The 22998-nt window shown below is 42.5% G+C and overlaps 2 protein-coding genes and 1 non-coding gene across 7 annotated transcripts in view; 1 reads left to right on the forward strand and 2 right to left on the reverse strand.

The window, feature by feature from the left end:
* Nucleotides 1-19: 19 nt before the first annotated feature.
* Nucleotides 20-1699, reverse strand: gatc (glutamyl-tRNA amidotransferase subunit C). Its single transcript, XM_086031326.1, has 5 exons — nt 1265-1699; nt 1133-1183; nt 645-814; nt 444-547; nt 20-315 (listed from the first exon to the last, which is right to left on the reverse strand). The coding sequence occupies exons 1-5, from the start codon at nt 1454-1456 to the stop codon at nt 254-256; spliced, it is 579 nt and encodes a 192-aa protein (XP_085887452.1). The 5' UTR covers nt 1457-1699; the 3' UTR covers nt 20-253.
* A 578-nt stretch (nt 1700-2277) lies between these two features.
* trnak-uuu (transfer RNA lysine (anticodon UUU)) lies at nt 2278-2350 on the forward strand. Its single transcript has one exon. It is a non-coding gene; the product is annotated as a tRNA-Lys (tRNA).
* Nucleotides 2351-2669: 319 nt separating this feature from the next.
* sgsm1a (small G protein signaling modulator 1a) overlaps nt 2670-22998 on the reverse strand; it is a 36421-nt gene continuing 16092 nt past the window's right edge. For 2 of the 5 annotated variants that reach the window (XM_086030820.1, XM_086030822.1), the window contains 23 exons: nt 20305-20467; nt 20057-20209; nt 19862-19929; nt 17550-17695; nt 17173-17310; nt 16658-16782; nt 15743-15810; nt 15477-15640; nt 14688-14823; nt 12951-13080; nt 12470-12534; nt 10808-10953; nt 10211-10339; nt 9963-10145; nt 9104-9175; nt 8035-8575; nt 7595-7962; nt 7374-7498; nt 6223-6305; nt 6029-6138; nt 5775-5871; nt 5351-5518; nt 2670-4072 (listed from right to left, as the gene is read on the reverse strand). In XM_086030820.1, the coding sequence (XP_085886946.1) occupies nt 3984-4072; nt 5351-5518; nt 5775-5871; nt 6029-6138; nt 6223-6305; nt 7374-7498; nt 7595-7962; nt 8035-8575; nt 9104-9175; nt 9963-10145; nt 10211-10339; nt 10808-10953; nt 12470-12534; nt 12951-13080; nt 14688-14823; nt 15477-15640; nt 15743-15810; nt 16658-16782; nt 17173-17310; nt 17550-17695; nt 19862-19929; nt 20057-20209; nt 20305-20467 (3467 nt within the window). In that variant the 3' untranslated portion in view covers nt 2670-3983. Of the gene's footprint in view, nt 4073-5350; nt 5519-5774; nt 5872-6028; nt 6139-6222; nt 6306-7373; nt 7499-7594; nt 8576-9103; nt 9176-9962; nt 10146-10210; nt 10340-10807; nt 10954-12469; nt 12535-12950; nt 13081-14687; nt 14824-15476; nt 15641-15742; nt 15811-16657; nt 16783-17172; nt 17311-17549; nt 17696-19861; nt 19930-20056; nt 20210-20304; nt 20468-22998 lie in introns of all 5 variants that reach the window. The other 3 variants (XM_086030821.1, XM_086030819.1, XM_086030818.1) reach the window with 3 other exon arrangements.

Raw genomic sequence — 22998 nt, forward strand, 5'->3', positions numbered from 1 at the left:
TTGACCTTAAACAAGGAGATGCAGTTAACCAAAGTGCGGGTGGCTATTCCTCAAGCCTCCTCTCAGGTGAAAGGTCAATGGCGATTTTATTTCAGTTTTCACAAGGACTAGGAATCATTTTAATCTACCAGGATTGTAACTTTGGCAACAACGTGACAAAGTCAAGGTAAGCAAAATATATCAGTGTACTGAGAAAATGTTTCAGAGCTAATGATGAAATCATTCCTCAGTATGAAAAACAAGTTCCAAGGCTTCAGAATTCAGAGTGTTTCAACATGGCAGTCCGCTCCTCCCTCTTTGGTAAGGGAATATTTCCTATGGTAAAAGAAGTGCGTTTTTAGTGAAAAGGGTACTTGTGAACGGTGAAAAATTGAGCTACTCCAGCTGCAGTCTTCACACAAAGCAAAACAACTACTTTTTTGTTTGTTGCAAATGTCTTTTACCTGGTGGTGCCACATAATATTCCTCCACTGTGTTTTTGGAGAGCTGCAAAAGTTCTTCTGCATGGTTGCCTTCTATCACTGCATCCTCCCTCAGATATACAACCCTGGACATACAAGGATGACATTAAAAACATACGCCATGTGTTGAAAAACTGGAGCTGCTGGCTCTATAATGACATATAGTCCACGCGGGCAACGCACCTGTCCTCCAGAACCGAATCCATCGGCTCGACTCCTGAGGTGTCAACAACATGAAGCTGATCTGCAAATCTGATGGCCTTCTCCAAACAGGCCAGTCCCTCTTTGGTGCGGAAGTCCACCAAGGCCAGACGCTCGAGTTTGTCCACCAGGTCGGCTGCTATTCGCGTTGGCTGGAAAACAAAAAAAAGTGGAAATTGGGATTGGGCTATAGTGTTGTTGCAGGCAATTAATATTGGTGGCTCCGTGGTAACGCAGAAGAGAAAGGTGGTCTTTTTTTAAAAAAAGAATGCAAAACTACACGCCCGTCAGTGCTTGACCCGGTTAGGGAAGATTACTGGGACGGACGAAAACCCACTTTCGTCCTTGCTTAGTCCGCCCTTCTTTTAAAAAAATTCTCGTCCTCCCTCCGTCTTCGGTCCCCAAAATGGGCCGACCGTTCCGTCCCTTCCTGGGACGGAATACCCATCACTAGTAGCAAGCGGTCATACCGGTGGCAGCTGGTCCTCTGATATCGGCTCCCAAGTTGCAGCTGCGGGTACCTTCAAAAATAGGCAGGAAACCGAATGAGCACGTCTGTGATCTGTTCCGCGTGGGGCTTCACGTTTATTCCCTCAGTTTACCTTCGAGTTATGTCGGTGAGAACTGAACTCAGGCGTTCCATTAGCGACGTGAGAGCAGCGGCATCTTACTCCACAGTAGAAATTTGACAGCGAGTAGGCGACGTGTGATGAAGACTTAGCAGAATTAATTTGCTGTGACACCCTGTTACACATTCGCCCGAAAGCGACGCAAAACGTAGGCGTGTTTAGCATTGTTAGCTAGAAAACACTGAGCATAAGGGTTGACACGTGTTTTTAAAATACGACAGACGTTGCCGTTAAGGGCCCCATAAAACGATAAAAGACCTCCTCTCTTCAATCTGGACCATTTAACCATAGACATTAAAGTATAACATGAAAACGACCCTGTCAACACAACCCTTTTTTTGATACGTAGCACTGGTCAGCGCATGCGCAATACTTAGACAAAGATGACAACGAAGCTAGATGCTTCACCTACTGGAGAGATTATCCAAACTAAAAAACGGCGTACCATTCTCTATCTGCCCCATTGAGTAGCATCATGTTTTAAATGTTATTTTTTAGCAATTATTTAAGGACCATATACGTATGTTGTCGCTAGTATGCTGACGATTATATATTGAGACATGCTTCATGCAAAATGAAAAATGTTTCTTGAGAAGCTGTTCATACTCTGATCTGATCTTACGGTTGTTATCAAATATAGTTTTAGTACAGGATTGCTCTAGGCAAAAGAGTATAATGTTGATGTTTTATCTCAAGCTGCCTGTCAACCGGAACCAGGTGTCATTTAAAACCAGATGTACGAGTTATAAAACCAGCGAAAGCCCACATAGTGGCGGTTTCCTTTGACGTCCTTTGGCAAAAACAGTTGCGTATATATACAGTATATATATATATATTTTTTTTAATCCTTAAACTCCCCAAACTACGCCTATTTTAAAATCGTTGTACAGTCCCATGAAAAACAAAGAACACTCACTTTTCGCTTTGCTTTGCACTGTACTCTTAACATACAGTATTTTAATTTTGTATAGATCCATTCTGACAGAGCCCGGATAGCTCAGTCGGTAGAGCATCAGACTTTTAATCTGAGGGTCCAGGGTTCAAGTCCCTGTTCGGGCGTTGCTCTTTTCACGCCCCGTAGCTAAATGCTTTTGCATGGGCAAACTCCGAATACTGTATACGTATTTGTAACATATTAGTAATGACGAATAATATCACGTATGTCCCCAGCGTTTGCCCCAGTCGCCCACCGCAGAGAATAATATAACAGGTGCGCATTATCACGGCCGCGGTGTTTGCAACCTATTACACGTTTAAAATGGTAATTTATATGTTCATCATAAAATGGTCAGCAATATTACCTTATCTTTTCGAAATGCAAATGCAAAACTGTTTCTGGTGTCTGTTTTGTGTCAATAAAAAGGTGAGTCTTCTGAGGTTACAATAACATATACCATTTAATATATATTATATATGAGCTCTCAGAATATAATTTGTTTTACAATACACAGTTAAACTTGGCACAAAATAAGAATACAAGTTTTACCAAAATAGCAACATTCCAGTGAAAACATGAATAAATAATAATCTAAAAAATGAAAATAAATTACAATAAATTGAAGAAGTGTTACTGACATCAGTTTGCATTCACAAAGAAACAATACAATTAATTTTACCACATTCATAAACAGAGGCAATAAATAGGAAGCTTGAAATTTGGGAAATCCTTATGAGTATCAACTGAATGGTTAAAAGCATGTACTATTTGTCATCATCAATGGTTAAATATGCCAAAACATTTAAACAGCATCTCTTTATCATATTTTTGGGCAAACAACGTTGAAAAGAAATCACGAGCATGGACATGTATCTTTAATTTGCACCTCATTCTGTCTCTTATAAACTAAAAACATCACTATGTTCTCTGTACTTAACCTTTATGATATAAATTAATGTCATTTCTGCAACAAAACAAAACTGATGAAAAATGCAAATAAATAAAAAAAAAAAAAATCATATAATGAACAAAATACAAAACTGTTCCCAGAACAAAAACAACATGGATGACTGTGTGAAACATGAGTTTTAAAATATGTATTACAAATTAATCGGACTATGACTTGACAAATAATCATCTCACGAGTAACAATTCACACGTAACAAGGACATCCTATTTGGCAGGAAGGCAGCTTGAGGACATTGGAAACACTGGCAATATAAAATCACTGATGTGGTACTCAGATCTAAATAGGTTTTAATTGTGTCTGTGACACTAACATCCATTCATTCATTCACATGAGGAGAATGTGGGGAAGTTTATATATGAAACATACGGTAATCTGTAAACATTGGCTATCCAACAAGTTAAAGCAACATACATTATTTTTTTCATAAATAAGTAGTCATTCAAAATAGTTTGGATTTATCTCTTCATTCTGTTTTGAAATGTGCAATTTAAGTCTGTTCGGATTAACATTGACACTAAAGGGTTTGACGTAAAACACAACATGTATTTGCAGGTACTGACAGTTACTCTAGAAAGCATAATATTATCATAGACCTGTTGACTACACAAATAACATAGCGGAGCATACTGTCATTGAGGCTCGATCAAGGCTGCAACCAATGATAGTAAAGGCATTTTGTAGTACAGTATAATGTATGAATGTGTGTGTGCGCGCGTGTGTGTGCGTGTGATGCCGCTACAAATGTTTACACTTGATTGGAAGGAAAAATAATTCACACATAGCTATCACTTGTTCTCTATCAGCATCTGCACCTTGTACACCAGATCTCTTGCCAAGGTCAAAATCTGCTTGATGTTGTGATGCTCGGCCATCTCTGAAAGACAAGACCAGGTTCATTAATATTATTTAAAAAATATATATTTTAGCTGACTTTGGAGGAAAGGCAAACGATACCCTGTATGGTTCACCAGTCAATTGCAGGGCACTTCATTGTGCCATAATTATTCAAATTTGAATTTACTGAGGCAGCAAGATACATTCAAATATTTAAACTACAGATTGCAACACTCAATGTAAGATGCGTGATAAAAGTCGCTTGCTTGTCATCAAAATCTATCAAGGTGGGATTGAAGTGATGCGAAGACTTTCAGCTTCACGAGGTTTTACCTATAACGTGACATTTACGCTTTAGGAATAACTAGCATTTCACGCGGATCACCTGCATTTTCACAGGTACAAAAATACTACAACTGACATAATTGTAAACACCACCAGTGTTGTTAATGCTTGGATGAAAATCCTTTTCAACTAACACGATGAATCGTGAGGAGTATTGGATTCTAAGCTCTGCTCATAGTCAGCCACATTCTATAAATGTTATACGAGAGGTGGATCATGACATTAAATATACTGAAAAAAAACCTCAAGACATCTTCTATTCTATTCTACTTCTTCATGGCTCAGCTTCAGAAAACAGGTGAGCCGTGATTGGTTGTTACCTGAACCCTGAGCAAATGTGATGTCATTTTCATTGAGAGAAGTCACAAAATGGCTGGTGGATATTGCTGCTTAACTCATATTCCACAAATGCAATATTAATCAGAATGCCATGTTAGTAGACTAGTGAAGGTGCTTAGAAGATTGTATTGCAAAGAATTTTTGGGGCGTTATCTCCCTCTTTAAGACAAATAACTGTAATACTGTTTAATGGCCAAGTCTGATTCCAAGCCAATAGCACAAGAGCTCTTGAAAATGGATGCTTAAGAGGCTGCATTATTTTAAAACTCTAAATTAATCTAAAGTCTTCACTTTAATCACATCTTAATTGTATCATTTCAAATAGGAATAATGATATAATAACTCTTTCACTGTCCAAACACTTCTGGACCCGTCACATTATGAATTCTGAAATACAAAAAAATTCTCTCATTCGGAAAGTACATCCATTCCCTAGAAGACAGACGGGAGCCACCTAAAAGGTTTGATTGTATAATGCGGAAGAGGAAATGATGTTTTATCAATAGGTTTGGTCATTATTCACGAGTTACACATTTACATGGCCGATTAAATAACACAATCCAAATCAGCGGTGTGGCCTTTTAAGAGCTGTTGGCAACAATCTAGCGAGCAGCCACAGAGCCTGGTGCTTTACCGTTGAAAAATTTAATAATTTCAGTGAAGTCCATGTTGTTTTCCAGAATGATGTCCCTGTAGATCTCCACCAGCGCCAAGGCGATGAAGAGGACAAAATGACTAGAGGAGGCAAACTTGGCCGCCCAGATGGTTTCCCAGACCGCAAAGACGTCATCGTAGACCAGCTCTGCAAGGGGAAGCACATATAGGGATAGTTGGATCCCCGCCAAAGAAGTATTTGAAAATAACGCCTGTTTGGATTGATATCTATTTTTCCACTGGAAGTTGCATTTCCTCAGCAACACATTTTTTCCAGATGCAGGTGCAAAAAACCCCTTCTTGCACATCAGGCTAACAAGACAAGTTGTTTGACATGCTAACCCCAAACCTAGCTTACGGACATCTCTCACTCCTCTAATTGGTAGCAACTCTGTCGCGTTTACCTCGCTTGAAGTCTAAGAGGAACCAGCGGTAGCAGAAGTAGAAATGAGTGTAGTCTCCGTTTTGGTGCATCAGCTCAAATAGCTCCGAATCCAGGATCTACAGGATGTAAAGCAGGGATCAAAAGAGATTTTGAAGGACAAATAATCAGACAAGTTGCTGGAGAAACGGTTAGTTAAGTGCGTGAGGCTGAATTGATGAATTTCATTTGCAACTTGTACTTGCTTAAATGAAAACGTGGCTGAAGCTGCCTTACTTGGATCAGAGAGCGCATGTTGGCAAAGTGAGTATCCATCGCCCCTCCATGGGGAAAGTTTTGATTCATCCTCTTCATGAGCTCCGTGAAACAGCTAAAGGCCATGGCCTCTGAGATAGGCGAGAGATGGAAAAGATGCAGCAGCCAGAAAGCAGGCAAGGAAATAGAAGCGGGGATGGAGCGTTGTGACTCACCGTCATCCAGAATGACGAGAAGCGGAGCCAGCAGGTCACACATACCCTGAACATATCCGATGTCGAGGTGCCTCCAGATGTAGCTGCAAATACACAACCAAGAAAGGGATCAATACATGATCCCCCCCATCCCCCCCCAAAAAAGTGTCTGTGAATGACGCCGCCGCGAGAGGGATGCTAACGGCAGAAGCTTTTTAAGGATCATTACCTGGCTAATTTACTATTCGAACCCGCTGTGGACACGCTTCAAAATACGGCAGTAGTACTTTACTACTTACCCAACTGCGTGTGCTTACTTCCATTGTGAGCCCCGGGGTTGGTTTTGTCGTATTGTATAATTATTAGGGTCCAACAGACGGCCAGAAGTCGCATTCAACAAGTTACTTATTTTCCACACTTCCTTTCGTTCACGGCCTTCAAAATAAAAGCATACCAGCAAACCACTATACACACTACGTTTTGCTACGGCGTAGTTCCGGAAGTAGAAGACGCCAGAAGAAGTGCATGAGCTCCACCTTGATGTGGTAGCGTCATACATGAGTGCTGCGCGCAGCTTAATATACTCCCGGACACAAGTTGTTTTGAAACCGTTAAGTACCAAGTCGGGGGGCGTCGCTTCAAAAAAGACAGCGACAACAATGGATATCGTGCCTGCTACAACCATAAAGGGATCGAGATGACTAGAGACCTGTCGCCAACAGCACAATGCGTCGGTCACGTGAATCAATGCGGCAGTTGTTGCTCGCGCTGACGCGGGGAGTAGAAAGAAGCCTAAAAAGAAGCCTTTAACCGAGTAGGCTGAGATGAAATTTGTCGTCAAACGCATGAGGGCCGATTAGTGGGCCGGACTAAAATCCTCTTCTGACCATGCTTAGTCCGGCCATTTTTTAAAATTTGTCACCCCCCGCCCCAAAAATGGGCATCCGTCCCAGGGACGGACTGCCCAGCTCTGTCTGTGTCACTTTGTTACTTTTTATCTGAATGACTTTTGAAGATATGAAAAAAGTTACATTTCCTGAAAGCGTACTTTTATTGCGGCAACACTTTGAACACAAAAAAACCACAACCCATTCAATGGATTGACAAAAGACAATCAATTGATGCGAGCCTGAAAACGTAAACGCGTTGGAGCCACAGCGTCACGGTCGTACCTGCACATAATGTTACGGAGCTTTTCCAGGTTTGCGGCAGTGAAGTACCAGTAGTTCCTGTCACAGCGCTGTACGTCCTTTTCAATGCGGTGCAAATTCAACGTGTACAAGTCTAAAAGCTCTTGCTGAAAAACCAGACCAACAAACATATGCGTGAACTCCCTGCTTGATTGGTAGACTTGGAGTGGAAACAATGATTCTTAGAAAAGAGCGCCACATACCGAGAAGGCCCCCCTAGCAGACTGTTGCGAACCGGCTTCTGCCGTGTCCGCGCAGCCATCCAGAGACTCAAAGTGAGGGTAGAGGCTCTCCATCTCCGGCTCCTCGGACAATATGGATTCAGTGCCTTCTGGACTTGGCTTCTCCTGGCCGCCCTCAGGTCTGAGATCCGTGTAAGGGGCCGAGTCCTCAGAGGAGGACGAGGGCTCGCGGCGAGCCTTCCTGCTCCAGGGCACCGTGGAAACATTGGCTTTGGGAATCTCCTCCATCTCTATGGCCGAGGGAGACTCATCAGACTCGGTCAGGACTTGAGCGTCTGCCTTCTGAGAGGCCGAGTAGGCTTCTCTCGCTCTCGACACCCTGGTGTCTGCTGGTAAAGACAGTTTCTCGTCAACTTCATTTTTGATGCCAGCTTCTCCTCTCACCTCTCGTGACGTCTCACCTGGGCTGGATTTGTCTTCTACTTTGAAGCATTCTGTCCGACCATCGGCTGCAGTCGTTGCTGCGTCTTTGTTTTTCGCTCTTTGTTCAGAATGATCTTGGGATTCTGTACATGTTCCTGGCGTCAACATACCGTCTTTGATAGGCACTTCTCTCCCTTCAGCATCGACTGAGGAACCACCGCCACACGGAGCCTCCTCTACTTTAGGATCCTCTGACTTGTCGGACTCTTCCAGCACATCTAGCGCTTCACTCTTGGTCACATTGGCTTTCTCGCGTTTGTCCTGCTCTGTCGGACCCGCATCCTGAGGAGGTTTGGCCGAAGCTCTGGAAATAGCCTCGGGTGCAGCGCTGTCCTCCGTGCTGAGCGAGCCGTCCGACAGGCCGGAGGTGACTGAGAAGTTGCGGGAAGAGGGATGCCCCGAGTCGGGAGAACTTGGGCCGTTCTGGACTGCCCCGTTTGTCATGTTTGGCGCCAGCTTGGCTTCTTCACTCTTGGATTCTGTCTCGATCTGCTCCACCTCCTCCACAGACTCAAACACCTGCAAGAACAAGCCAAAGGGTAGCAGGCTGCTCCTGGGCAAGGGGTGGGACGATGTGAAGAACTAGCAGGAAGGGAGTCAAGGGATTTGGTTTAAAACGTCATGCAACCTTATCGTTTAATCTTGTTTAAAAACACTTTGCCATTCCACCTGGCAGTTTTACCTGAACGCAAGGTGCACCGGAGTAAATTTGATGCTGTACATGAACCATTTGGAGTATCGGCATCGTTTTGGTCTCTTTTTGAAGATGACACTTTGAAGTATTCGCCTCAACTGTCAGAATCTTTTTAAGTGCTACCGGCACTGAATTACGGAAGTTTGAATACATAAAAGAAGGCCGACCCACGGCAGTTGAGGAGGATAATTCAAAGTGTTATTTTCAAAAAGAAACCAAAACTATGCCGATACTCCAAATGGTTCAAGTACAGCGTCAAATTTACTTTGGTGCACCTTTCGTTCAGGTAAAACTGCCAGGTGGAATGGCAAAGGGCTATTGGTGACTTTAAGTAAAGGCAAAAAATTACATACCTGCGTGCTGCTGCTGGAGTCACTCTGCAGGCGAGCCAGACTCTGCCTTTCTGAACTCTGGGAGGACCGGGACTGTTAGGTCAAAACAATCAGGCCAAAATGTCATTTCAGGAAATATCGAAAATGATTACTGACAGCGTTGCCACAGTTAGCTTCAAAAGTAACTGAGCAACTTTACTGATTACTTGATTTTAAAAGTAACGGCTGACCTGTTTTCTGAAGCGGAGCCATGATTGGGCGTTACCTGAGCCCTGAGTTGTTGTGATGTCATTTTCAGTCGACAGAAGTAACAAAATGGCCGCCCCGGGAGATGACTAAAAACCAGTGGATTAACTCTTATTCCCCAAACGCAATATTTATCAGAATGCCCAGTCTCAACTAGTGGGCCTGCTGGGAACAAATTCTTGAAAAAAAAAATGTGCTTGGGTAGATTTCTGCTTTAAACCTATGACTGTGAGGCAGATACGCTAACCAAATGTACCACCCGGCTGCCTGTTTCTCTCCTTAGCCTAGTTAAAATTAGAGAGGGTCAGTGTAGAGGCACTTATCTTGGAAAACACCTGTGCCTTTTTATCGAAAAAAAAAAAAAAAAATGCTCATTAACCATACAATGCATAGAATTCCTACAATTTGGAATTTGAACGATTTTTTTGGGGGGGGGGGGAAATATGCCTCTTAAGCTCAAATAAAAAAGTAACAGCTTTGCTGAGTTTATATGGCAAAACAATACTCGCTAACTAACAAAGGCTTTGCCACAATAGATATGTAATTTTGGTTTTAGTAGAATCAGTCCGGCCCAAAACACTTTGAATATGAACAACCATTGAATGACGCTTCCGTGCTTGTAGCTGCGCATCACCTCGTTGCTGACGGTGGAGTCATGGTGGACCATCTTTGAACTGGTACTGTCCATGCTGGCCCCTGACGAGCACTTGGCCAAAGCTGCAGCGTGCTGCTCCTTCTCCCGCTGCCGAACGATCTCCTCGCAGCCGAGCCATTCGCGCATGGTCTGCTGGTAGCACAAGCGCACCTGCTCATCCACCTGCAGTCAGAAATGAAGTGTCAGTGTGGGGAAAATCTTTCCTTGGGGGGTAAAAAATGTCTCACCTCCTTCCTTTCTGTTTCAGACATTCCAAATTGGTAATGCCCCAAGAGAAATGGCCACACTTCCTTACGCAAAGACGGGTCCACGCCGCCGTAATAGACCAAACGAAGCAGCTCTTGCTCCTTGTAGGTCTGAAAACAAAACCACCTCTTTGTCACCTTTGCGCACAAAAGCCAGTCTGCTTTTATTTTGGCGCAAATGTGCACCGGTCAGCAAATGATAGATGTGAGAGTCTGTAGCTGCGCTCTCTTCCTTCTTAATTGGGGCTGGATGTAATTGCCTCACCATGGGAAAAATTAACGATTATCCATAGCATGTTAATTTCACGAGCCGGGAACACGCTCGGAAGATTCGCAAAGCTGATGTGCAATCCCGACGTGGACAGTTATACTGGCAGCGCCATTAGCGACGCTTCATGCGCACCGCTGCGAGACTAATGATGTGAGCAACATAATTAGCAGAGAATGAGCATGGTTGAGATGGCCGAGTGGCAAGCGAGAGAGAGACGGAGGGAGTCGGGGGCTGTAAAGGGACATTTGTGTGCGTGTGTGTGCTGTATATGAAGAAGTGCTTAATGGGAAATTCATGAAAATGCTCACGTTACAGTCCTGCGAGAACATCTGCCACACATCTGCAGTGAGTCCTTTGTACGCGTCGCACGGCAAGTCGGGCGACACAATGGTGTGATTGACGAGAGCCGAGAGGTGAGTGCGCACAGTGGACAGGTGACGGCAGTACGCCAACCCTGGTTGGGGAGACAGGACAACATTAGATCCTTCCACGGAGGCTCCTGTTGATGAAAATTAAGATATCACTGCTTTAAAGCCAAAGGATACTGGATGTTCCCCAAGCATTTTTACAGGCTATTCAGTAATACTATTTAAATATTATGTATGAGAAAATATTGCCTATTCTAGACGTCTATTGAATCATGGATGAGGCACAGTGTGTTACAATATTCATGTTTTAAAACATCTTGTGCTTCAGAGAATGAAATGCCCCCCCCCCCGCAGATTAGTTTTGTCCATCCTCATTCAGATGATTCACTGCAAAACCAAAATGTATTATTTCAGATTACAAATATATTTTCAAGATACATTTTTAGCTTTAAAGCGGAAGTCAACGCAAACGTTTTTTTTTTTTTTTTTCAAGAATATGTTCTATGCAAGCCCTCTAGTTGAAACACAGCATTCTGATTCATTTTGCGTTTGTGGAATAAGTGTTAATCCACTCTTTTTTTAGCCATCTCTACGGGCGGCCATTTTGTCTTCCTTCAACTGCTCACAACAACCAATCGCGGCTCAGATTCAGAAAACAGGTCAGCCGCGATTGGTCGTTGTGAGCAGTTGTGACAAAACGGCCGCCCCCAGAGATGGCTAAAAACGAGTGTATCAACACTTATTCCACAAACGCAAAATGAATCAGAATGCCCCGTCTCAACTAGTGGGCCTGCTGGGAACATATTCTTGAAAAAAATATGTTTGGGTTGTGTTCCGCTTTAAACAGAATTAGCCACTGGATATTCAATTTAAATCTGACAAATGACACATGCTTGACTTGGCGCATACTAACCGCAAGCAGGATGTAAAGACAAAAATTGTTGAACAAACGTTTCTCCAATATAGGATACAAATGACCTTTCAAATGACCTTTGCAATAATTACGCGCCGCGGATGGGGGAGGTGGACCTGTTTAATGTGCTCTAGTGCGTCCCAACATTAGTAGTGGCCAACCCAAGAGTGAAAATGCTCTCAATTCACTATTTGAGCCCCATTATTTCTACTAGCATCGTCATGATGGAATGTCATGGTCATAAGTCCATATCATCAGGGAAGGAACACATTTTCAAGTAAAAACAAATTCATTGGGTACATAGATGACATAACATTTCTGAATCTCGACTTGACTAAAACTAACTCTGATCCATCATAAGACTTCCCCCACACACCTGTACAGTCAAGCTCCCCACATGATGGCCGCATCACCTTATTGTTCTTTTTTTCCTCACCAACATTGTGGAACAATTGAGACTGATTAGATGACATAACTTTTTTTTTTTTTTTTTTTTTTTTCCCCATCATCTCATTGTGTTCCTTGCCTTAAGTACCCCCTCCCCCCTCCCCCCGCACTACGACCACATGACCTTCTTCCATTGTTCCCATTCTAAAGTCTAATGTTTGTCTACCTTTTGTTGGTGTCAACATACATTTTGGAGGCGGACAATTGAATAGCGAATAGTGTGAAACCAAAAGTCCACATACAGCCATAAAATGCCCGAGAGATGATCTGATACTTCATGTTGTCACATAGCAGCTTCAGAGGAGTCCTGAAGAGAAGCAAGAACAATGTCACAGCTCTGGTCGTGTTTACATAAAAACCTAATAATACATTTTCATGCGGGCAGTTGTCTTGACGGCGGATCAATGCCTCCAGCCGAGGATAATGAAGCTCTTTATCTAACTCAAGCTGTCATATAAAAAAATAAATAAAAATAACAACCAGATGCCCTGACTTAGTTCCAATTACCATTTTATCTGCTTCGCTTGTTCTCATTGTCCCCACACATTCTCATGTCAGTGAGTAAAATGTCACACATTTTTATTCCAACAACCTGCTGTTGTTTCTGCATGGACTGATGTGGCCAGCCAGTGACTGTGCCTCAGCAAAACTTAAATTGGTTTAAGCAAAACAAAAAAGCTTATCTGAAGCCTTGATGTGATTATTTGTCAGTCACTCTCTCACCTCTCTTGGTTGCACCCTTTGGGCGTGGAGCCATCGGAGAGGCTGCCCTGGGAGCAGGATGAGCACGAAGACTTCCTGAGTGTGGGATGCCACATTGCAGAGCTCTGGTCCATCAAATCTGGAGGAGTCACTGCAGTGTCAACATATAATTACTTCCTGTGCAAGGGCACTCATTAACAGTTAGATGAGTGACTGATTTCATCTTAGGTGAAATTGTGCTCTTCGCAAAGATCTGAAAAAAAATCCAAATTGTTTGCACCGTTGGATCAAAAATAAAATAAAAAACACAATTGATCATGCACTTAGTTTTAAAGCGGAAGCCAACCCAAACATATTTTTTTCAAGAATATGTTCTTAGCAGGCCCACTAGTTGAAACACGGCATTCTGATAAATATTGCGTTTGTGGAATAAGTGTTAATCCACTCGTTTTTAGCCATCTCTGGGGGCGGCCATTTTGTTACTTCTGTCGACTGAAAATGACATCACAACTGCTCACAAGGACCAAACGCGGCTGACCTGTTTCCTGAATCTGAGCCGTGATCGGTCGTCGTTGTGAGCAGTTGTGATGTGACAAAGACAAAATGGCCGCCCCCAGAGATGGCTAAAAACGAGTGGATTAACACTTATTCCACAAACGCAATATTTATCAGAATGCCTTGTTTCAACTAGCGGACTTGCATAGAACATATTCTTGAAAAAAAAAAAATGTTTGCGTTGACTTCCGCTTTAAAGACTGAAAACATCCTACAAAATCACCGCATACATAAAAGAAGAACAATGGAGATAAAGCAAGCAGAAGCCTTTCTCGGCAAAGCCCCTATAATCAATCCATCACTCGTCAATCCTCCAGTTAATTGAAGGCTACGTTGTCGTGATGCATGAAAGAAAGTGTGACAAGACAATAGGATGGAGTTAGCGGGGTTGCATTATTGGGACACAAATCGATGAGCTTGACCAGAGGCACAAGGCAGGTCAGGAGGATGTTAGAGGGTGGAAATGAAATCAGATCAAACCGAAGACGGCCTTACTACACAAGTCCGGGTGGAACAGCATCATAGCTGCATTACATACTGGAGTAGACCGATATGTTTTTTTTCAGGGCCGATACCGATACCGATTATTAGTAGTCAAGGAGGCCGGTCACCGATATTTGGAGCTGATATTCATTTTCAGTTAAAAAGAAAATATTGGCATCAAAATATAAACCAGATTAAAGCTCTTGACTTTGTTGAAATGCCTTTGCGCATGTTTGTTGAACATTTTTTCAGATTTGCATCATGTTTTATTACTATACATTTTGGACAATCGCATCTTTGTTGTAAAATTCTGACAAAGTTCAGGGAGCACCCAAGGTCATCAGCATGTCTTCAAAGGTTACATAAAAACTTGCTCCCTATAGTTTTCGACAGTAAATAAAGTTGGCCAAAATGTCAAAATGACAGAACCAAAAGATGCAGAGTGTTCCCAGGGTCAGTAGAATCTCTAATAAAGTTAATTTAAAGAAATAGTTCCTTGTCCACAGTTTTAAGTTGATTTATTAATCGGCCATCAGATTTTAAAAAAGGCCGATACCGATATTCATCAATATGGAGAATATCGGCGCCGACAATCGGCCCGGCCGATAATCGGTCCATCCCAAGTAAATAACACTCCAAGTGACGAGATCATGTGGAACGATGTGGTCTCATACAAAAGGTGAACAAATTGCAAAGAAAAATGTATGCTTGGTAACTCACCAAAGTCGGACAGGCTATTTGGAAAGAGGATGCGGAAGACATAGTCTGTGGCCTCTTCCTCCTCCTTATCTGAGACACAGTCTGTAGATCCAGATCCCTGAGGAACCCTCTTCTTCAGCCTCGGGAACACCTTCCCCTGCAACAAGAAAATCATATTAAATTAATAACAAACGAGCAACGTGAGAGAACAAACTGAGGCTGAAACGTTTGTCACAGATGACATGTTCCTGTCTTCTGTGGCTGATTGTTATTGTTTTTTCAAGAGAAGAAAATGTACCAAGATCTAAAGCAAGCACAGAAACATGGCACTTGAACTTGACGGATGAGAAATAGAAACCTTGTTGAATGGTACTTTTATATCTAAATTGCTCTGTTGAATTAAGATGAACCTTTGCCAAAAAAGCAGAAATCTGGGCGAACCCACGCGGATGAAAACCTAACCTCTTAGTCAACGTTTACAGAAGGCAGAAGGAGACATTCATGTGGATTTAAGATGACGAGCGTCTGCGTGCCCGTGCTTATTAATAGTCGTCGAACAAGCGTGGGTGTTTTCTATTATTCCGTTTGGCTTGCACTGCACACAATAAAACAAACAGAACCTCATCGTGTGTGCCGGTGCACGCAGTGAGAACATAAAGCCAAAGAGTCATCATCATCAGCAGTGCAGCTCATCTTTTATTGGTTTATTGGTCAAATCCAAAAACGATTTAGCGCGAGCGTAGTTCCTCTGTAATATTGGCTAACACGAGTCATTTGAGAGCATCAGGCGGGATGACCTAAAGTGCTGACCTTTCCCCTCTGAGACCAGAGAGGAGGATCCAGCTGACCGTGCGGAAGCAGACCGTTTTCCAGGCAGGAGAGAAACTGAAGCAGGTGACCTCCTTTAGGGAAGCGAAGTGGAGGCCTTTGGATGCCATCCTGACTGACCAGCACCACTGTGCCCCCACTGTCCACTGCGGGAGAAATGTTGTCGGCTTTGCGCTTCATTGACAGGTTTTAAAAAAAAAAAAAAAAAAAGGGAATTTCAGTGGAATTTTTTTATTGCCTGGTCCTACCTTGTTGATGGCAGTGCAAGTACACTATCTCTTCCAGGGGGATTGTCATGGCATAGTCCCAGTACACACTGCAATTCAATCGGTGAAAAACAAAAACACTTCAGTTCATTTTTTTTTATTTTTTTTAATTCTAATGAAATAATAGTCAAGCTTGTGCAAAGAGATAAGGGCAATAATCATAGCTTCTTACCAAAAAGAAAGCTCACAGTCACACACCGACAGAGGAATATTACATTGCTAGTTGGTCTGACAGTGTCTCAGTCAATAAAGCACCTGCAGGCAGCCTGTCTGCTGAAAATAAGCCTAATTGGATGAGCTGTGCATACACAGTCTCTGAGACACAAATGCGCACACACACACACACACACGTATTATTCAGAAACAAACGAGCGTTTAAAGCGGAAGTTAACCCAAACATATTTTTTTCAAGAATATGTTCCCAGCAGGCCCACTAGTTGCAACAGGGCATTCTGATAAATATTGCGTTTGTGGAATAAGTGTTAATCCGCTCGTTTTAGCCATCTCTGGGGGCGGCCATTTTGTCTTCTCTCGAGTGAAAATGACATCACAATTACGCACAAGGACCAATCACGGCTCAGATTCAGAAAACAGGTCAGCCGTGATTGGTCGTTGTGAGCGGTTGTGATGTCATTTTCAGTTGACAGAAAACAAAATGGCCGCCCAGAGAGATGGCTAAAAACGAGTGCATTTTGCTGCTTAACTTATATTCCACAAACGCAAAATTAATCAGAATGCCGTGTTTCAACAAGTGGGACTGCTGGGGAACATATTCTTGAAAAAAATATCTTTGGGTTGACTTCGGCTTTAAGTGTCTTATTAACAGCAGCGTAATTTTGCGTCCTGGCTTTATTCTGCTCACAAACACACGCCGACGTCAAACATAAATATCGTCACCTTCGTTCATAGTCCAAATCACCAACGGAGCCGTTCATAAGTTGATTGGGTGTCCACTTCAGCGTCATGAGGTCGGCCGTCTGATGAAGGGAGAGGTAACCCAGGATAGCCTCCATGTCGTCCCTCTGCAACAGCCGCGAGGACGGAAAAAGTTTCATCCGATGCAAAATGAGACAACGAATGACTGCCTTTTTTTTTTTAGTTTGACCTAAAAGTACGTTCAGGATAGAAGGGGAGGACAAACCTTTCGGCTCAAGGACTCCAAATTATTTTAAAAAATCGGACAGATTTATATTAGAAAAAAGTTTTTTTTATTGCAACGGAGCAGGCCGAAGATGTCCACTCGTGAAATTAAACAATACCTCCTTCTTCAGATTATTTTTTAAAATAAATTAAATAAAAAAAATAAATAAAATAAAAGGATAATGGATAATACTATTAAGTGCTTCCAATATTTTGGTAACCTCACTCAGCTTGTGTTGTGCATCGATTTCATTTCGTCATCAAAGACTTACTGGCTGAACGAGCACATTGTTTTTGCCAAACAGCAGTGTGGCCCTGTTGTTTTGATGCAGTGACTCCACGTAGTCGCGTGCTGACGGCGAGGGAGAGGGGCGCTCGTCCATGCTGCTGCTGGAGTGGCGCTTCTGGATCTGAAATGTGATTCATTCAAAACAGCAGTAAATATGCTGCTTAAAAAACGCGCGATGCGGGAATAGAATATTTCATTTATTTCATGTGTCAAAAGTGTTCATGTCTATTGTAACGTTTTGCCTTGGCACACCCTGACTTTAAAAGATTCAAGATTTGAGCCTAACACACTCACAGGTGAATAGAAGTAAATGATCCAAAAGCGACCACGGCAGAAAGCTGCGCCCGATTCTTGACTTACACACAACGCCGGCCTCTTGGTGGGCGAGTCTTGCCTGCAGTGCCCACTGTGGATGCGATGCCTTTGCACCAACTCGTCAGCCGAGGGATCGGTCCAGAAGTGGTCGGCTGTCTTCATCTTGGTATACTCCAAAGCACAAGGTCCCACTGTCACGGGGGGGGGGGGGGGTGGGGGGGGGGGGGATGCGCAGTTACGTCAGGACACCAGCTGTAAAATCCTGCGCGTGCTCAAACACATTTTATTAGCTTCACCCGCACAATCAAATAAATCCAGTATAAAAATTGAATGTAAATTTTGCCTTTATGAGCGATTAATAATTACATTCCAAATGATTTTGCAAATGATCATTTTCTCAAATCTTCCTAACTAGCTGATGCAAATGACAGTCATTCTTATTTTCAGGTTATCAGCCGTTATCTAATCATTTAATATTATGTCATTTGAATGTCTTTGAACAAACCTCCCAATGTTAGTATTTTTCTTGAATGAAAACCGAAAATGCACTTTATTACACAAGTTAGTACTCACAACGTGGAAGTTTCAAAAGATTTTATAGGTTGCAAGGAACTGAAAATAGTCATCTGTGGAAATTGCAGCATCAGGAGTTCATATTTACTGAAATCAAAACCTATTCTAATCATAAACGTCTTAACATAGGACTGCTTATTTGACAGCATCCCATCTACAGCTTCACAATTCTTGCATCCATTGAACTTTTTTTGAGGGGGCAATTTCTGCTTGAATATCTTTGTCGGATGTCAGAATAGCCTCCCAGATCCGCTGCTTGGATGTGAACTTCCGCCCACCCTTATTGATATTTTGCTACTGCTTCCCACTTCATGGATCTTTTTGCCTGAGGATGCTCCAAAGGTTCTCAACAGGATGTAGTTCAGGGGAGGGGGGGAGGGGGGGATTCTTTTATGCCCATAGCAGCCAATGATGCGTGATGATGAGATCGTCCTTGCAGCGTGAGATGGTGCATGAAGATGATTTTGTTTGCCAAAGCACATTTCTTTTGTTCAGAAAATTCACATATAGACTTTTCAAAAGTCATTTTCACACCCTCGGGGAGCTGAAAGCCTGACTCTGCCACCTCCTTGCTGACGCCGTAGCCTTTCTGGGACACGGTGGCCAATTCCACGCTGCAAGGAATATCTCGATCATTGACTTTGCGTGGCTGGATTCTATCATTTGAATCGACTGTCTAGGAAAATCTGCGAAAAATACCTTTTGCATAATACATTTCTAACGTGTTGTAATGTTCGATTTTAAACAGGCAGAGAGGTTTTAATTTCGAAATAAGATGTGTTTTACAGAGGAGTAAAAAAATGGAGGGCATCATAGTATTAGAAGTGTTTCTCATATTTTGGCAGACGTAAAATGTGGGTTATAGTGTGTCACAAAAAATATATTTCAAATCCAAACTACGAGTTTTCCACTTCATTGTGGGCTAGACAATCAACCAAGCATGTTTACTAAGAGACCCTGTCACGTTTTCTTCATTCAGTGTACGAGAAGAGGCGAGAGTTGTGGCGGGACAACTTTCATTCAAGCATTCAACAGTTCCTGGCCGAGAAGCGCCGGAGCAACCTCCCTACTTACCTGACCTGGCCTTGCTTTGTGTGATTTTTCTTCTTTTTTTTTTTTTTTTTTTCATGATTTCCCAACTAACGAGTTGATAAAGGGGACCCGTTTTGAAGATATAGTTGACAAGCTCAACTCAGGCCATGACAAAGGAGCTGCGGAGGATGCTCGAAGAATCCTTCAAAAAGTTCAAACTTCAAAAGTAAGTATAGTTTGGGTTGGAAATCTTTAGCAAAATCAGTCCTGGAACTTTTCTGACGTACCTGGTACATACAGTAGCTGTGTGATGCGGTGCAGCTCTGCGCCGTAGTACATCGTAATTATAAACATACAGAAGCCTACGGTTAAATAAAACCCTCTCTGGCATTCCCAATCAAAACAGGGCATTATTATCATCATAATGATGAAAGGCTGATTTTTTTTTTTGTTGTTGTTGTTTTTTTTACTCTGCTATTATTTTAGATTTCATCAGATTCTACATCAATATCAGTGGGTACTAAGCATAAATATGATTAAATCTGGAATTAAGGTCCTTGCTTTGATTCACTGAAACACTTTTAGGCTTCAGCAGAGGTACAATTAACACCACAGGAGAGGTTACACGGAAAAGCTTTTAGTCTGAATTCAGCCGCTAAGACCACTCATATCCTATACTTTCATGTATGAATGAACCAAATACATTTGTTTGAAAACTGCAGTAAAAGCTTGCTAATGAAGTCGCAAATTACCCAGCAAAGAAGCGAGGATAGGTCCATCTACAGGGTCCATTAGAACAGCCTCTTTCTCATAATATTTACTGGAAGACAGATAAACAGGAATAGGATCAGGTAGGTGGGGAGGACAGAGCGTTCCTGCAAAACCCGCGCGCGCGCACACACACACACACGGTTGAACAGCATGACATTTTACACTTTGTAACGCACCTGCTGTTTTCCACCAAGAAGAGGACAATCTTGTCCAGCACCTTCTCGAAAAGAGCTGTCCGAATCCATAGGTTCTTGACGGCCTTCGGAGTGAGGCTGGGGAGCCGAGGCATTCGGCGCAGGCTGTCCTGGCTCTGCAAACTTTGGCTTCGTCTGCAAGGAGACATCGCAAGTTGCAGAGGAATAACGGCGTGCCGGAAGCGACACGGCATCGTTGTCTGCCGTCTGCCCTGCTTTATTTATCTCACTTAGTCTCGATAATCTGCTCCAGGGCCTGGGCCTTCTTGCACAGCTCCTCAGCCGGGGGAAAGCTCTTGCCCACCTTCATGAACAGGGCGGCTATTTTGTTGCTTCGTAGAAAGCCAGCCGCTCGACGTCTCAGCCCGTGCAAAACACATGCCTCAACCGCAGCTGTTTGAGCACACAAGGTTGGAAGAAAAGCTAAGTGCACCTTTCAAAACTGTGATTTTATAACACGTCCATATTATGACGGAGTAAATAACAGCCCGTTTTTTGTCAACAGTTTTAGCCAAAAAGTGATGACATGGCAAAGTGTTTTTTGTGCTGTGCGCCTCCCAATTGTGGTCTTTTATTTTGGACGGATTGGATATTCATCAACTTCATTTATAAATTGACATATTCAATGCCACAAATGCATGTTCAGGAAATTTGCAGATGAATGCAAATATGCTTTTTATGAAAAATATGATGATTATTGTGCATGTTTTGTTTACTGCATTAAATCAAATTTAAAATGTACCTAAAATAACTTTCTTCTGTTAAATGAGTGATATTATGCGATGAACAATCATAATTGAATTAATAATGGCTGCTTTATATAATTTATACATTTATGCAAATGTATATTGCAGTCTGATGATGTGTAAATGTGTAATTGATCTATTTCAACTTGTTTTATAATAATGTATTATTGACAATAATCAGAGATGGGTAGACGATCCTAAAATTGTAGTCAAATAAGAGTACTGATAACTTTAGAATAATATGACTCAAGTGAAAGTAAAAAGTAGTAATCCTCCAAATAATTATTTGAGTAAGAGTCAAATCTGCCAAAAAATTACCCAAGTACTGAGTAAATGGTGGGTAACTTGTTTTTATAAATCAGAAACTTCAGATATTGCTGAAAAATGTCACTCAATAATAAATAATAATATAAACAATAAATAAAATGTTTTGTATGGGGTGGCATGGCTCAGTGGTAGAGTAACGCAAACTGTACGGACTTCATATTTAAGAATAGCTCAACTCACGTTCGGTATGACCGCAGTATATTCACGATTCACGAGCATATCCCGTATCCTCGTTAAGCAAACGTTTAAGATAAGAATGCCTTTATTGATCCCACAGTGGGGAAATTTTCGTTGTTACAGTAGCAAAGATATAGGTCACACAGGGGCGGCGGCATAATGTGGCCATTAATGTATAACATTGACGGCAAACATTTAGAATCAAACCTATGTAGATATACGCAGTAACATGTGTATATACACATGTGTATACACACCAACCTACATCTACATAAAAAATATGAGGAACACTCATTTCGGCCTGTACATAGTACAGAGGAAAAAATACTCTAAGTGACAGTGCTGCAGTGCTGCAGTGCTGTAGTGAAATGTAAGGAACAGCATTGGATAAAAATAAAACTAGACTAACAGTAGTGGGGAATGTTGAGTATTGCACGGTATTACAGTAGTGGGGAATATTGGGTATTGCACGATACGAGCTCAGGTGCAGGACTGCACAATTGCACTAATGACCGCCAGTTTGTAGAGACTACACAATGTTCTTGTTAAAGAGTCTGACAGCAGCAGGCAAGAAGGAACGGCGGAATCTCTCCTTTGCACAGCGAGGGTGTAACAGTCTGTCACTGAAGGTGCTATGGAGTGCTGTTAGGGTGCCCTGGAGGGGGTGGTCCGGGTTGCCCAGCATTGATGACAGCTTGGCCAACATCCTCCTGTCCCCCACCGAGTCCACAGAGTCCAGGGAGCAGCCCAGGACAGAGCCGGCCCTCTTGACCAGTTTGTCCAGCCGCTTCTTGTCCCGGGCCGAGACGCCGCCTGCCCAGGTGACCACTCCCTGGAAGATGACCGATGCAACCACCGAGTCATAAAAGTTCCTGAGGAGTGTCCCCTGAACCCCAAAAGACCTCAGTCTCCTGAGTAGGAAGAGTCTGCTCTGACTCTTCCTATAGAGGGCGTCTGTGTTGTCGCACCAGTCCAGTTTATTGTTCAGATGACCACCCTTTAGAAAGGCTTGTCAAGTGTCAACAATGGTTGTTCAAACAACACACCTGCCTGCTGGTTGCATCTGTCATTGGCTGAAAGCGTGTGGCCTGAGGTTCACGTAACTTACGCAGAGTGAGGAAAGCTATTTTGAATTAAAGAGATGTTCAAATGAAATAAATAACTCACACAATGTAGCTAGCTCTATTTTTGACGTACATAAAATGGTTTTGGATTGCCTTTTTACCAGTCCCAAAAAAATAAAAAATACATGAACGCTATAACTTTGTGATTGGATGATCGATCGCCAGTGCAAAGGCTTCCGCTCCTACGATACGAGGCAAGGCAAAAAACAGATTCTCTTTGGGGCTCACCTAGGCAGTATGGCAGTACAGAAAGACTCGAGGTTGTGTTTGTTGTAATGTTTTGTTTCGTGGGTCTGATCAATGACATCATAGCACAAATTATGACATTACAGTCAATCAGCAATTTTACATGAAATGCAAAATATCGACCAATCTCAATCCAGTCGATCAGATCGGTGAGCAGTACACTCTAAAAACAGTTGGGTTAAAAAAATAACACCATTTTGGGTCAAAAATGGACCGATACACAAATTGGGTCAATTTGACCCACTTTCTTGCATTGTTTTGTAAAAAACACCACAATTTTGGGGGTTGTTTTCTGCAAAAACAA

Source organism: Filicampus tigris, chromosome 5 (assembly GCF_054856515.1).
Source record: "Filicampus tigris isolate MCC_2025a chromosome 5, RoL_Ftig_1.0, whole genome shotgun sequence".
In the NCBI taxonomy this organism is placed as follows: Eukaryota; Metazoa; Chordata; class Actinopteri; order Syngnathiformes; family Syngnathidae; genus Filicampus; species Filicampus tigris.

What these genes read in the sequence shown, in the direction of transcription:
- gatc (XM_086031326.1), bottom strand. Translation starts at nt 1,456, where the DNA reads ATGCTAAACACGCCTACGTTTTGCGTCGCTTTCGGGCGAATGTGTAAC. An exon ending in CTCACCGACATAACTCGAAG is followed by an intron (nt 1,184 to 1,264) that starts GTAAACTGAGGG and finishes CTATTTTTGAAG; the next exon opens with GTACCCGCAGCTGCAACTTG. An exon ending in GATTCGGTTCTGGAGGACAG is followed by an intron (nt 548 to 644) that starts GTGCGTTGCCCG and finishes TTGTATGTCCAG; the next exon opens with GGTTGTATATCTGAGGGAGG.